This window comes from Dermochelys coriacea, chromosome 8, assembly GCF_009764565.3.
Source record: "Dermochelys coriacea isolate rDerCor1 chromosome 8, rDerCor1.pri.v4, whole genome shotgun sequence".
Classification (NCBI taxonomy): Eukaryota; Metazoa; Chordata; order Testudines; family Dermochelyidae; genus Dermochelys; species Dermochelys coriacea.
Window position 1 is genome coordinate 101,084,026 of NC_050075.1, and position 16,141 is coordinate 101,100,166.

Consider the following 16,141-nt stretch of genomic DNA (forward strand, 5'->3'; position numbering starts at 1 on the left):
AAAACGTAACTTGGCAGTTTATTGATGATGCATGAGACAGGAGCGCATAACAGCTCCCTCCATCACAGCCCTGGGCTGCTGACCAGACAAAATAATCTGTTTTTGTCAGCAAACTTAAGCAGGCATGACTCAGAAGGCACTTAAGAGGGGAAAGGTTCTGATATCCCCTTGATGCATGTGTGTATCTTCCATTAATGCTAATAGGAGTTGTGCTGGCGTATAAAGGGGATAATGGACCCCCTTAGGGAGCATATCGGTGTGTGCAGTAACAAAGTGTTTTTTTAACCATCTTTCTTTCTGAGTAGAATCACACTTTAAATCCGGAGAGAGTGGCTCAATGTGGGTTGTGTTTATGTCAGTCCTGCAACGTGATTGCAGTGCTGTATTGCTGGGTACTTCATATTGAATAGTTGGAAGAAAGAAAAATGAGGCATCTCAGTAGAACCTGATAAAGCTTGTTACAGTTTGAGGATCTTTGGTTCTGAGGTTTGGATTCAGGCCTATGTCAGTCTCATTCTTAGGTCTGGACAAACGGGTTCAGATCAATTCAGAACCTTCCCATGAACCCTCTCTGACTGTGAACTGCAAGGCTTGAAATAGGTCAGACAATGTTCCCTCATTATCTTGTTGCTGTCCATCTTGGCATTTCCTGCTTCCAGCTGGGAGCAGAAGTCCCCAAATATTGTGAGACATGCTATCTTCCCAGCTGTTGTCAGGAAGAACCAGAATCTTATGGGGTAAGGCCCATTCTTATAGGTGTTCGAGCCTGGTTCTGCTGACCTAAAGCAGTTTGGAAAAGCTCCAAACTATGGCATGCTTATTCAAATTGTGCCTGACCTTTCAAATCTCCTGCACTTCAGCAATGGTTAGTTATTCTAAGAAATTAAATACATCTCCCTCTCTGCATCAGAAATGTCCTGAGACTGTAGGGTGAGTTGTGCACATGAGTCTATGAGTAGTTGGAGGTCTGTTAATAGTTTATCATATCTCTACTTCCAGCATCCTTCCCTTTTACTTGCCACCTCCTTCAAATCAGCCTCCCACTTCAGCTGCTATCTCCCTTCATTTTAAGCAATCTCATCTATGTTTCAGAGGCTGGCTACATTTCGCTATAAAAGAAATAAAGCAAAAAGTCTGCCTCCTGGATTCCATAGTTTCCATATCTCCAGACCCTTTCTGCGCAGAGTCGACGGGCTATCAGGGGAAACACTAAAACATATGCTTTCCAGTCGATTAAGAGAGTTAATGGAGCTGGCTTGAGGAGAGAGTTAAGTTGGCTTAGAAGTATGAAGCTTCCTCGTTGCTTTCGGAAAAGTACGGAGATAACACTTTTGCTAGTAAGATAACTGCTTGATGGGCTACTGACTGCGAGACTGGCAGGGTCAGAGCAGCAGCTGCTGGGCACACCATGGAAGTAATTAGTTCAATCCATAAAGTGAAAGATAGCTGCCAGTTGCCCGGCTCTTAGGATACACTGCTGGGAGGATAGCAAAAGAGTAACAATTTGTAATACCACTATTTACAATCTTCCTTGGGAAAGATTTCTAAGATGGTGCATTTCTATGTTCCCTGTCCAACTTCCCCAGACTTTGGTAGAAAGGTCTGGAAAGGGAGGAAGTTACTGATGATGGTGTAAAACTCTTCACCGAGATGGATTTGGCACACTCTGGGGTTCAGCTACCTCCCCGTGGCAGCTCTAGTCTTCCTTGATGACAACTGTGTCATTCTTTTTTTCTTTTTTTGTCCTCTAACAACTATCTTCTTTTTTTTTCCACTATGCCAAACATTCTGGGGCTATGAGCAGCAGGTTCAGAGAGGTGAACCCAGTTTAAGAAATCTGAGTATTCTTTTCACAGAGTTCATTTGTGGACAGCATTAATGGATCACCTCAGAGATGTTCTAGTTGACTAATGATTACGCTTGACCATTGCTGGTGATGATGTGTAAAGATCACAGGACAATTTGTATGCCTAATCCTGGTTTATCCCAGTAGGTAAAACATTTATTGCTCAACCACTGAGCAAACAAACCACGAGCATCCTATATAGGGATTATCACTCGACAGGAGACATTGCAAAATATAACTTTCTTTCCAAAAGAAACATGAGATGGGATAAACTGGCATATCTTTGATAATTCCCTGTAATGCCAAAGCATAACAAAGAGCATTAAGGGCAGCAATTTATCTTTAACTCTGAATTCCTCTGTTTTTGTGGGTCTCCATCTAACCCATCAGGACAAATGGTCAAAACAGATTCTGTGTGTGTGTGTGTTGCCAATGTTGTATGTGTAATCTGTGCACAACTTCACCGACATGCAAATGGCAGAATTTACACTCATTAACCTATTTGTGTATTCAGATCAATTTTTTATTCGGAAAAGATCTTCTTTGCATGCACAAGTGATAATGTGCAGAATTTGGGTGCAGACATTGCAAACTAGGTCGAAGATAATTTGGAACATGTGGCCATTCAGGTTACTTTTGACAACAGTTTTTGTGGTGGGTTTATTATCCTCCAACTAATCCTGTCTATGTGTGCACCCAAGCTGTGGAATATTATGCAGTAAGACATGGATTACGGATGTGCTGTATGTCTCATATATCAAAATCTAATTTCAGGAGAAAATGGGAATTATATTTTGACTAGCTCTACTATATTGAAGGTTGAGCTTTCAGGCCCTATCAACACTGCATTCAGGACTGTGCTAGCTGCAACCAGGTTTCAAGTTGGTTGATGACAGCATGGTTTCCCTCTTACTTCATCTGTTTCCTGTCTATAAGCCCTGTTCCTTCACTCTCTTTATGTTGGATTGGCAGCTTGTAGTCCAGCCTGAGTAAGGCACACTGCGAAACTGCACTGTCTCAGGAGCAGGGCCTCAGAGAGTCACAGTTTGGTCCCCTTGAAGTGTGCTATGCCAGCCCTTTATTAGTCTGGCTCGCTTCCCCTTTCATGCTTCCTCAGCTGTTCTGGCCAGCCACTGGGAGAAAAGACCTTAGGCTCCACCCACTTCCTGCCCACCTGTGCAGAAGTTGAGGTAGCAGCTGCTTCCCATCCCCTCCCCATGGGATCGAAGCAGATAGCCCATCCAGGAGGAGTAAACATTCTTCTTACACTCTTCCCAGTGCAGGCATGCAACCAGGCTTATTTGAACTGCTGGCACTTCCTTTTCCATGTAGAATGCTAGCAGATCCTCATAATCTTAAAGTCACTGGCTTGACCCCACTGTTATCCCTGGCTTGCGATGGCCACAGCCTGAAAAACCCCTAAGGATGCAGAGATCCCCTGTGATGCACAGCTCTTAGGCATACAGGAGGTGCTGACGTCTCACATACTAATCCCCGCAGAGCAGGGCCGCACCAGGTCTGGTAGAAGCAGACTCAAAAGGGGTAGAATGAGCAAGATTGACTTTGTGATCATGACACTTACCATTCTGCTTTGCTGTTTCTGGCTTCCCACCTGCGTCATTTTGACAGCCTGGATTCTTATCTGGCTTCTCCTAGCCCTCTGGATAGCTATTTGCTCAAGAAGTTCTTACATGGAACGTTTCGGAGGCAGGAAACTTAGTTGCTCTGCAAGCTTTAGTACACCCATGTGTGTTAATAATGAATTCCTTTTGATTTTATACAAATCTCCCCATTCAAGAACTTCAAAGTCCCTTGTGTTTTTTTTTTCCTGATTCTGTCCTTTCTTGTTGCTGTTGACACACTTACGTGGTTCAGACTTGGAGAAATAAATATTTGTATAGCTGTTTTCCTGCTATGCATGCTCACTGCATTTGCTTAATGATGACTTTGCTTTGCAAGGGATTCAGAGTAATAGAGTCTCCCAGGGAAACAAGAGACTAGTTCGCCACTGACATTACCTGCATTGCCTGAGACTGTATCCCACCCCACCCCACCAAAAATATGTTTGATCTCTTTATCTTCACAGTAGAATATTCATTTCCATAGGTTAGTTCATTCTGTACCATTTCTTCAGGGTCCCAGCCAAATGCCCTGTATTTTCACACTCCCTTTCAGCTTGTCCTGACTTGATCATTGAGGATTCTGTTGTACAAAACTGAGGGCTAAAAACCCTTCCATTGCTGTGAAAGGGGTTTCTTTGTTCTAGTTTGTCTCAAAATGTGTACCTTTTTATTCTGTCCAACACATCCTGGTGCAGGAGCCTCCCCTTTCCCTCTCCCCCACCCAAATAAACAGTTCTAAAACATGCCCAGTCAAATTGTGCAATCCTGTTTTTTGCTCAGGACATCTAATCAGTCTGCCTATGTTACCATAGTGACCCATTTTAAAAAATTTTGGCCTTGCATTAAGATCCTTAGTCCTTGAATGGCCTGATTTTTCAAATGTGCTAAGCTGCCAGAAGTATTGCTTTTCGAAAAATGGAAAAAACATTTCATTAAAAAATTTGAAATTTCTCAGTCATTTCAACCCTCATTTTGCAGGGTTGCAAATGGAACATTTTTTTTACTTTGATATTTTTCACAAAATCTGAACAAATTCAAATTTTCATTTCCCCCATATTTCCTCTCTTCCCCCCACATTTTTGCCACTGAATGTAATAAAGTGAATAATGTCCAGAGTTTGGGGTGTGTTTTTCATCACTATTTCCTTTCGCTGTTTATTCTTTTTCTGTTCTCCACTCTGTAACTTTTTAAAACTCCTCCATCTTTGGAAAAGTTTTGTTTCATTTACAACTTTCCCTTCAAGAAACCATTTTGGCAGGTAAAGTTTCAGTCAAAAACTTTTGACCAGCTCTACACTTTAGCATCTATTGACTTTATTGGTTGGCCCTGGAAAGTGCCATATTTTTGACAATAGGGCCACTTATTTAAAAGATTTAGGTGCTTAAATTTAGACACAATTTTGAACACTTTTGCTTAACTGTGACCATACTTTGGTTTGAACTTAGTTTAGTGTGTTCCTACGTATTGCCTCAGAGCGGTAAGAGGATGGGATTGGTAAATCCAGCCTTCGTATTAGTATATGGGGAAATCTGTCATTGGTTTCTAAAGGGCCCAAACTATTCATGGACATTGTAACAGGTGGCTGCATGCTACAGTGTGGTTAATATGGCTTAACTTCCATTGGAAATGAGATTTTACTAGCTGATAGCATAGATGGTCATGGCCAGCAGATGACTGTCAGCATGGGTCTCAATGTATCCCACAATTTATTGGTATTCCCTTGATTCCATGGCGCTATGCATTCATGTATAATCTTCCTGTTAGTACATATACCTGTAATTTTTTGTGGTTATTTATTTGCCAGTGGGAAACCAGCTCAAATGCTGCATCTAGTTATTGGTGAGGTTATGCTTGTTGCCCTATTTCCCCTATTGGTGAGGCATGAGAAGATTAGGTAACTAGCTCCAGGTTACAGAGGGAGCTAGTGACTCAGCAAAGATTAAAATCCAGGGAGCTCTTGGATCCTAATTCTTTTCTTTAACCATTAGGCATCACAACCTCTTCATGCTTCTTTCTCAAGTTGGCCAAAATGAGGGATATTTGGTAACTCATCACTGAAATGTTTGGTACTTCTTTCTGTGATCAACATCTGAGAGAATTGTTTGTAGCAAAAAGGATCAGAGAATGTTCTTGTGCTCTCTCTTAATGGGAAGCACAATCCTCTAATTGCAGTCCACTAAGGTTCAGTAGCTAACATTGCACTTAGTGTGCTCTTCTTCCTCTTCATGTTTCTAATTAACTGATTAAACAAACCTGGAGTGATTTACCTCTGAATCCCCCTGAAGGTCTTGAGCTCCGTAGCTCTGAGGAAGTCAGAATGCTTTCCTTTTTTGAGAGGGTCTTGACTTTTTATTCCATGTCAACTTCGTGATTCATTTCAACTGCAGTTCTTATTAACTCCACTTTCCTTTCTACTTCCCTCGCCCCCATCGATATTCAGTGCATATTTAAGTCTTGCATCACCTACCCTGAAAGCACCTAGTATACGTTAAGCGGGATATATCTTGTGTATCCTTTACCACAAAACAAAGAAATAAAAGTAATATCAGTGCAAAGATTACAAAAAGTCCCATTCAGAAGCTTCTAAATGCAATACTAATAAGAAACTGGATTCTATTTTATTCCAATTAGCCTATAAACCCTACTTTTATAACACGATAGACTTTAACATATGCAGAATCCTAATAAAGCAGAAGACATTTCTCTTGTTTATATAATCCAGTATACCCTATTTATCAAAAATTCCTATGCATTTGAATGTTAGTGTTATCTTCTCAGTCTTAGTTTCAGGAAACTAAACAGCTCGAGCAGCTAGATTATTTTAATAAATAAATAAAATTCCCATTTTCTCTGTTTTCAGTAACAGTCAGGCTCGGCACCTGCTGTGATGTTGGGTAACAAACATGGTAAAAAGGGTCTGGATGGCTCCCGGAATTAATAATGGACATAGCATCCTGAATTCTCAGTTACATTAAGGGACTTTTATACTGCCCTGGCTATATAAAAGGGCCTCAAAGTGGGTGAAAATGTAAGGTCCCTTTAGTTTACTAGAGCAAAGCAGAATCAGACCTAGTAAGTCTTTTGCTCTTGAGTCACTGGCTCATGTTCAGCCCAGATTGGTACTGCCTATAGGTTATCACCACTGGATAGTGGCCTGTATGAAAGGAATTGCCATTTTGGGTCTAATGCCTATAGGAGAAGTGTGCACTTTGCCAAATACATCACCACACTGGGAGTAGTGCCTTAGAGCCCAAGAGTTGAACAAGAATGGAGACTGAGCTCTCCTTTAAACCCTAGATGATGTCCATCAAAGTAGGGTTTGACTTTGAAGTTCACTGGTTGGCCACCTTACCAAAAAAAACTATTGTATTCTTCAGCAATAGTACAAACTACTGTGTTTTACATTGTTACTTGCACTTTAGAACAGTGCAGGATTTATTTTTTTGAATAAGTAGTTAGCCAAAACTAGTTAAACTTTGAGTTAGTGAAGGGCAAACGCTTTTGGTCTAACTTCACACCCACTCAAACATCTTAGGTTAGAAAGTTTGACTGGAACTCAAATGTTATTGGGTTTACATTTTCCTTAGGAGAGTCTGTGGAAATAAGTGGCAGACAGGGGAAGATAGAGATGATAACTTACCATATATACTCCATAAAGCCCAGACATCTGTTCCAGCTTAGCTTTTAGGGGGGAAATTGGGTGGGTTCTGCTTTGCCTAATATACAGCATGGGCTTCCTATAAGAATGCTTTCAGAATGGTATCCGTGGCAGGGGGAAAAGATTTAAATTACACCACAAAAAAGATTTGTGAACTCAAACTAGTTAGGTAGTTCACAATGTGAACAGAACCTTAAGCTCCATGTGCCTGATTCTCATTTATACTAAGGTGTCTTTACACCACTCTGGCAATGTAACCTGTGGAACTCATTGCCAGGGGATGTAGTGAAGGCCAAAACTACAACAGGGTTCAAAAAATAACTAGATAAGTTCATGGAGGATAGGTCCATCAATGGCTATTAGCCAAGATGGTCAAGGATGCAACCCCATGCTTTGGCTGTCCCTACCCTCTGATTGCCAGAAGCTGGGAATGGATGACAAGGAATGGATCACTCAAAGACTGCCTGTTCTGTTCATTCCCTCTGAAGCACCTGGCATTGGTCAACGTTGGAAGACAGGATACTGGGCTAGATGGACCACTAGTCTGACTCATTATGGCCATTCTTTTGTTTGTATGTTAAAGGGACCTTGAAGTGGGTTAGTGAAAATAAGAATCAGGACACATGAGCTTTGCCAATCCTATTTCACACCTTTCTATACAATCTCCTTCCCAAGCTATACACGTTCATGCCCATGATCTCTCCTGATTAGTTATTATCTTTCTCTCACGCAGTCTAGCACATCCTTCAATCGTGACGCTGTGAAGGCAGGGACAGGACGGCGCTTCCTCGGTGGCTTATTGGACCATACTTCGTATTGCTATACGCTGGAAGTCTCATTCTACAGCTACATCCTTGGAGGAACTACTTCTACTGTCCCCTATACAGAAGAAGCCTGTATCCTTTACAAATCCATCCTTCCTTCTGAGTGCTTTGAGTGCACCTGAACTGGATATCTAAGGTAAACCCTACTCTAAAGTTAATAGTTTGCTGAGTTGTGTATACATAACTGGAAATATGTTTGTTCCTGATGCTTTAATCTCAGTAATATTAATGCTCCACAATTTATAAATAACATTAGATCAAATAGTCCTTTCCTCTGCCGGTAAAAGATTGTTCCTCACACTATATACCTTCCATTTCTTTGTTTCGGTTTACTCCTTATTTTGCTCTTAGCCCTTTACTTGTATGATTGTCTTAATACTCAGAGCAATAGACACCTTTAGCAGTGAATCATAGATTCTTCTATGCCAGATGGAGGTGACCTAACTGTCCCCAGTCTATAGCAAAAAGACCGTAAAAGCTCCATTAGGTCCCAGTGCTGCCTCTGGACCAAATTCTTACAAGAAGTGGTCAAAAATGGGGGGAGGGAGGGAGAGAATCATTTAAAAGTTTGAAATTGTTTCTGTTTTGTGGGGTTTGAAATGGAACCATTTTTCATTCTTGCAAAATTATTTGCAAAACATGTTTATGAAAAACATTCACTTTTCTATTTTCATTCCCCAACACTCCCACTTCTTTCATCGTCTGGAAAAAAATTGTATATTTCTTGCCCTACGTAGTTATGCAAATTTTATGGATGAATTTCTCACTGGTGAAAGCAAAAAGTGGGTGGTCAGGAGGGCTTGATTCTGTCCAAGTGATGCAGCAGATTGATGTTTACCTTTGCCCTTCAGCCCTTCCTTTGCCCATGAAGGTAAACAGCTTCCAAGGAATAGCTCCCTATTCCCCAAACCCAACTACAGAGCTAAGCAATCTAGCATAACACTTAAGAAATGCAGCACTGAAGAGAGGAATTGTCACATAGTTAGATTCTGTTTTAATAACATGTGTTAGCTTCACCTTTAATTTCCCTCCTCACTCTGCACTCAGAGTGTTGACAACTGCTTATTTACTGTCCCTTTAAAAGTCCTATTTATCAAGAACAATCTTAGTGGAGAGAGAGAGAGGCAGGCTGCCCCTCTACGAATGAGATCCTGCTTCTCTTGAATATGCATTCCCTTGGTGATTTACATGTCACGCTTGCTCGGCTTGCTATTCAAAGCAGCCCTTTATTTTATTTCAGGTATGTGGACTCTTTTTTTTTATCTATGCGGCATCAACTTGTCATATGCAGATGGAGCTGTATTGCTCTGGCTTCATACATCATTGCCATCAGCAGCCAGCGAGCAGAAAACAAGTTCCAGATCACAGTTATTATCGCTGGTGATGGTGTATGGAAAACTTAGGTGGCAGCTTGATTTTCATAAAACCTGGGCAAACCCCTAAGCTCAAAGTAGCGCAGACTGGTGTTGACTCGCTAACCACCAAAGCACAAGCTAGAAACCAGTAGCTGGGAGGGGGCAATGGGCTCAGGTTCAGTGTCTACCAAATGAGTTTGATATTTCCTTTCCTCCTAAGGATCTCTTTAAAGGCTGCAGTTTGTGTTTGTTCTTCCTCGTCAGCTCCATACCTCAATTAGAGGAGGAAATGGAGCTGCTTAATGGAATCTGTGGCATGGTTGTGCTTAAGCAACCCTGGGCCCCTCTGCTTGTCACCACACAAGCCCTGTCTGTGAGTGCGGATTTCTCCTTGTCACCAAAGCACTGGTGGGACCAAAAGTAAATTAATAATAACGGACATCCAGATTAGGCCAAACCCGCTCTTTGAAGCGGCCTGCAAATCAGTAAGCAGTTCAAGACGTTGAGGGTTTTGTAATGGCTCTGAACCAAAGACACAGTCAGTTACTTAACCTCCGAAGAGATGAGTGCTTTGTTATCTAGTTGCATCCAAGGAGAATGTCAAACAAACAGACTAAGAAAATATAACAAGTCCCAACACTTTCAGGTGAGTTTAAGTGCTCAGCAAATCTGAAATGAACATGCTATGATACAGTAACTCCCTTTAAAGACTTGTCGTTGGGGGCCTGATCCATTGAATCAGGGGTATATTTTTTACTGAATGGGGTGGGATCAGCGCCTTATCGGGCAGCAATATGTTGTAACGAGAATTCGGCAAAGCCTCTAATTTTGGCTTGACAAATACTTGGCTGAAGCTGTGCCTATGATCCATTGAACTCTGTAGCCATGAGAGAGACTGCAAGGGCCTGTCCCCTGTTTCAGTGTTCATAATTGGCTCACCATATGAACTCATGGATTTAGTCCTGCAAGTAGTAATAATAATACAATTTCCTGGGACTAGATGGCTGAGAATCTTCAAATGCTCTGTTAACATGAATTAGACCTCATATTCCTATAAAGTAGCTGAGTATAATTAAATCCATTTTACAGATGGATAGACTGAGCTAACTGAATTTAATCTTTTCTTTCCACGTGCTTGGCACAAAATGCTATACATTGGCTATGCTGTTGCAACTTCAATGTGCATGATAAATAAGTTCACAATAGTGATGTTGTATTGTATATCTATATATCCCACTCTTCTGTTATTGGATGAAAAGATCTTTTTATGTCAATAATATGTTTCTTTACAGCAGTTTCAGGGCATTGCCATCAACTCTATAGTCTATTTGAACTTCTGTCTAGCTGTATTAGGTGTATGTTTACATTTTGCTAGTCACATTAAGTCATGTACTTTGCTCAAAGTTCTGTGATTATGAGGACATTTTCATAATTATCTAGATAGATGGACACCTCTTAGAGATGTGTGAACTTCAAACCTAACTGGTGTTACTTAAATTCTAATATCATTTAGCGTGGCCAATATCATGAGGATTTTTTTGTTTTGTTTTGTTGTTGTTTGGTTTTTCTTTGCTTCTTTTTCTTTAAAAACACAAAAATAAAGATATTGTTTTGTTAAAGTTCATATAATATTAAAAGTCACATTCTCTGCTCACTTAAACAGAGTTAAAATCCACTACTATGCTCCCACTAAATAAATACCACCTTTACTAGGTAGTAGGTTACTTCTGATTTACACTGGTGAAATTAAGGTCAGAATTTGGCTCTGAGATTGCATGGTTGAAATAAAAAGGAAATACAAGATTAAAGGCTCTTACCTCAGCCATGTTAGATGTGCTGTATTTTTTGGGGTGTACATTTTAGGACATCAACAATAACATATGAGACCTAAAATCTTGGTCTCTTATAACCATTGGAATAAAGCACATCACCAATGTGCACCAGGCCTACATTGCAGCAGAAATGTTAACTTTTGCCTTTCCTTAGTCTCGCTCTACAGACAACCTTGCACCAACATAGCTTCCTGCATTTACTATTATATATTCATTATTTTCTTCCTTCAGAAATGCATGTTTGGCTCGTAGGACCTGCTTCTAACTGATACGTAGCTGGTTTACCAGAACCACCAGGGATATGTTCTGTAAGCTCAGCTCTGCAGCGTACTGTAGATAACAGTGAAAGGCCTGTGTTTGCAAGGCATAATAAGAGGATTTTAGGCTTGTAGAATTGTAGGCTTGTAGGCTTGCCTGGAAATAAACAAGGTTTTCTCTGTCCACTTAAAACCCCTCTCACACATGCACGGCGTTTGGTAGCAGCTGATTAAAAACGTAAGGGTCTGCTCAACACCAGGTAAAAATGCTTTAAAAGGAGCTGGATATGCTTCCATTAAACAAACACTAGGCATTTGTAGGGCTTATGACACAAGGCTTTTTATGTGCTCACCAAAGGATCAGCAGATGAGCAGCCTAGATAATGCTGTCCCTCTCGTTACTGGGTCGGGGGGGATAACGAATTGCCAGCTCTCCGCTCACTAGCTCTGATAGTGCTTACAGAGCTCCTTTCCCTTAGGAATGCAGCACGACCTGGCTTGGATCCCACATACATCAGAACTTTGACCCATAATGGGCTGGCAAGAGAGCAGCGCCAGGTTCTCTGTCTCATGTTGATGATGTTCTAACCCATTGGGGTTCCTCTCTTGAACCTCTAAAGTGGATCTCAGACTGTAATGTAGGCAGCCCATAGGGGAGCTGTAAAGAAGAATAAAAGGAGAGCGCAAAGGGGACACGCCCTTAAAAACTAAGGGCCCAATTCTGAAATGGGACAATTTACATAAGCGAGGATTTGCAGGAGCGGGCTTGATCGTCTTGTCATGATCAAAGCAGTCTGGCAGTCTCAGCCATAGGAATCATCATTTTATGGCGGCACCAGGGCCACCATATTGTGCATCACCCTGGTTATGTCACTTCTTAATTTACATCTGTACAATTACTTCCCTTCAGCAGGAGCTGGATATGCTCAATTCCTTACAATCAAACCCAGCTAAATAGAGCTTTGCTTGCTGGAATTTCTTCTGTATGGTGCAGTGGATAGGACATATGCTTAGCAGTCTGATGACCTGAGTTCTAATCCTTGTATGGCTTTGAATAAAATTATTTCATCTTTCTGCCTCATCTGTAAAATGAGATTAATGATACTTACCTTCCACTGAAAAATGTTTGGTGATCTGTAGGTGAAAAGCACTTTACAAGCACTAAGTATTATTCATATTATTTCTAGTAAAGTCTTTTCACTGTAGTATACAATTAAGGAATGAAATCTATGCTATGACATATTTAACCTCCTAGCTGAAAAGATTTACAAAGAAATGTGGCTTCATATCTTTCATTTCACTAGGTGTACTGGGAGAGACTCTAAAAGGTGCACCCCTTAAAAAATAAGTTAAGGCATAATTCCATATTATGCCAAATCTCCCAGATGATTTTGGACGTGCAAGATATATTCACACCATAGAAATTGGTGTGTGCATTTGTGTCTATGCATGCAAAATGAAAATTTAGATGAGTCAGTGTCATTTTATTTGATCAAGTGAAACTCATAACTAAGAAAATTTAGACTGACTGAAAATTATTGGCATACAGCTGCAATTACTTGGCTCACCCATATTTAATAGCTAAAAGTTAGCAGAAGGAGGGCTCAGAAGCAAAGATCCCATGGGAAAAAATTGAGCCATAGGAAAGGAATATGGTCTTTAGTGCCTGAGGAGGTATGAGTGTGCATACCGATTCCTCAGAAAGAGCATGTAGGATCCCAGTTAATGGCTTAGAGGAGCCATTCTCCGCCTAGTGAGGAAAAAAAAATCACACATATAACCATTCAGACATGAAAAACTATAGCTATAAACGTAGACGATGTATAATAGAACTTTGTAACACAGGACAGAGAGATTTCTGAGATACACTAATGATCCCCTAGAATGGGGGGCACAGGTCTTTTGGTGCCCTTACAGGGGTCTTGATGACATGTTTGCCTCTACCACCTCAGTGGGGTCCCTAGAAGAAGGCTTCCCCAAGCCTAACAATATGCTGGGGCATTGGGGGGGAATTCCCAGACATTCAGGGAAGCATTACCAGCCAGAAGCTAATTAGGGAGAGGGAAGTGGCCAACCAGAAACTGAGGCAGGGAGCGCTGCACTGTATGGCTTGTATTTTTGAGATTATTGCTTGTAAAACTGCATGGAAGGAAAGGCAGAGAGAGAGACTATCACAGCTGGTATCTATAAATCAGTCCCCGCCGTTCCCCGCAATAAGACCCAACCTGTACTTGCTGAGCCCCTGTCTTTCCCTCTCATCCATCTGCTCTGGTCCTTGTTACACCTGCCTGTGGGAAGCTCCCTTCTGAGAGCTGAGCAGGAAGGAAAGTTAAAACTAGACGTCAGATTCCCATAAAAAGGAGCACCATTGTTAAAGCTTAGCTGGTAGGACAACTGATGGGGCGAATGTGCCTGTTGGCCCATCTTTTTCCACGATCTTCCTCAGCACCTTTGCTTCGGACTCTGTCTCAGATCAACAAAAACAACCCCCCTTCACACCTCCACCCCCACCTGGGGAGAAACAGTGTTGAATTTATAGCCATAACGTCAAATGCTCTTAATATCACTGAAAGCATAGAGTTAAATTATAGAGTTGTAAAGTTACTTTATAGTGATAATGCTGTCAAGCATCAATTTCTCTGCCTCAGGGCACCATGGAAACTCAGTTAATGATATAAGAAGCTGACATTTTTCAGGGTTGCAGCTGTTGGCTGATACCCAGAAGGAATCTGCCTGTTTCTTCATATAGGGTGTATATAGGGAGACCTGCTCAAAGCAAATTAAAAACTAATAAAACTCTATTTAGTGAAGTGTAGTAGAATGCTAGTCCAGAGCAAGCTACAATGTTGCAATCTGCGAACTCCCTTTCACCACAGAGTGATTTTCTGCATAGAATGGAGCTGTGAGAAAAACTTCCCTATAAGAGCGTTTTATTCTGTGTGTTTGCATATTGATCTGTTTATCTAGCTGTCTGTGTCATTGACTACATAAGTCTACACATGCAGTGGCTGGCAATGTCAGGTTAAAATGCAAATTAAAACTGTTGACTATAATCAAGTCAGCAATGTCTATAATTTCTGTAGTGTGTCCTTTGGCATCTGCATCCCAAAATACTGTGGTATTCTCAGCTGAAAGATGCTAAGGGAGTGCAACGTGTCTGTTACAAATGTTCAAGAAGGGAAGAATTGTATATTTTGCTGAACTGTAACGCATTAATCCCGGATGGTATTTTCAAAGCACTGCTTGGAGACTTAATCACTGCCATTACCATTCTAATGGGAGCCATGTGGCTATAGCTGTACATTTTGGTTTGGAAATTGACACCACAGTGTTTTACAATTAACTATTTCATTTTGATTAAAAAGCTAGAATGATATACAATTAGCATGGCACACATTAAATGGGTCAAAATCTGGCTAACTGATAAGTCTTAAAATAGAATTGTAAATAGGGAATCATTGTTGAGTGGTTGAGTTTCTAGTGGGGTCCCTCAAGGATCAGTTCTTGGCCCTACACTATTTAACATATTTATTACTGACCTGGAAGAAAACATGAAATCGTCACTGATAAAGTTGCAATGACACAAAAGTTGCAGGAGTGGTAAATGATGAAGAGGACAGGTCACTGACAGAGGGAGATCTAGATCACTTGGTAAAATGGGCCAGCCAGACAATATGTGTTTTAATAGAGCAAAATATAAATGTATACCTCTAGGTACAAAGAATGGAGGCAATCCTTAAAGACTGTGGGATTCTAGCCTGGGAAGCAGTGACTCTGGAAAAGATTTGAGGCTTGTGGTGCATAAACAGCTGATCATGAGTTCCTAGTGCGATGCTATGGCGAAAAGAGCTAATGCAAACCTGGGATGCATAAATAAGGGACACTCGACTATGAGTACAGAGGTTATTTTGTCTCAGTATATGGCACCAGTGAGACCGCTGCTGGAATACAGCGTCCAGTTTTGGTGTCCATAGTCCATATTGATAAACTGGAGGGGGTTCAGAGAAGAGTCACAAGACATGAGTAAAGGATTAGAAAACCTGCCTTATGATGACAGACTACAATCTAAAAGTACCTATCTGGGGAACAAATATTTAATAATGGGCTCTTTAATCTAGCAGACAAAGGTATAACACGATCCAATGGTTGGAAGTTGAAACTAAACAAATTCAGACTGGAAATAAGACATACATGTTTAATGGTGAGAGTAATTAACCATTGGAATACTTTATCAAGGGTTGTGGTGGATTCTTCATCACATATAAATTTTAAAATCTAGATTAAATGTTTTTCTAAAAGATCTGCTCTCAAAATTATTTTGTGGAAGTTCTACGGCCTGTATTATACAGGAGGTCAGACCAGATGATCACAATGGTCCCTTCTATGAATCACGGTTAAGCTGGGTAATTCATGCTTCACTTATCTCGATGTCAAGGAGTTTTAAAGACCACATGTGCAGCAAGCAATCTCATGGCTGTGTATAAGTGCTATTTTCTTCTTCCTACATGAGGCTTGTTTTAAATCAAACTACAAGTCAGTTTGCAAATTAAGGATCTGACCTTCGGAGATATACTCAGCATCCTTGCATGCTGTTGAACTCTTAGGAGATGCTTAGCATCCTGCAGGATCAGTCCCTTACTCTTTTAAGTCAGCGACAGTCTGAGCACTTGAGATATCTTGGGTTCACAAGCGCCACTTCAATAATCCTAATTGTTCATCATCCTTGTCACAGCACAGGGGCTTCATG

General features: G+C 40.9%; 1 protein-coding gene across 1 annotated transcript in view; it reads left to right on the forward strand.

The window, feature by feature from the left end:
• LOC119859961 (AGBL carboxypeptidase 4) overlaps positions 1–16,141 on the forward strand; it is a 1,439,111-nt gene that overhangs the window by 1,318,578 nt on the left and 104,392 nt on the right. The window contains exon 11 of the mRNA XM_038412901.2: positions 7,860–8,022. Within this exon, the coding sequence (XP_038268829.1) occupies positions 7,860–8,022 (163 nt within the window). The remainder of the gene's footprint in view (positions 1–7,859; positions 8,023–16,141) is intronic.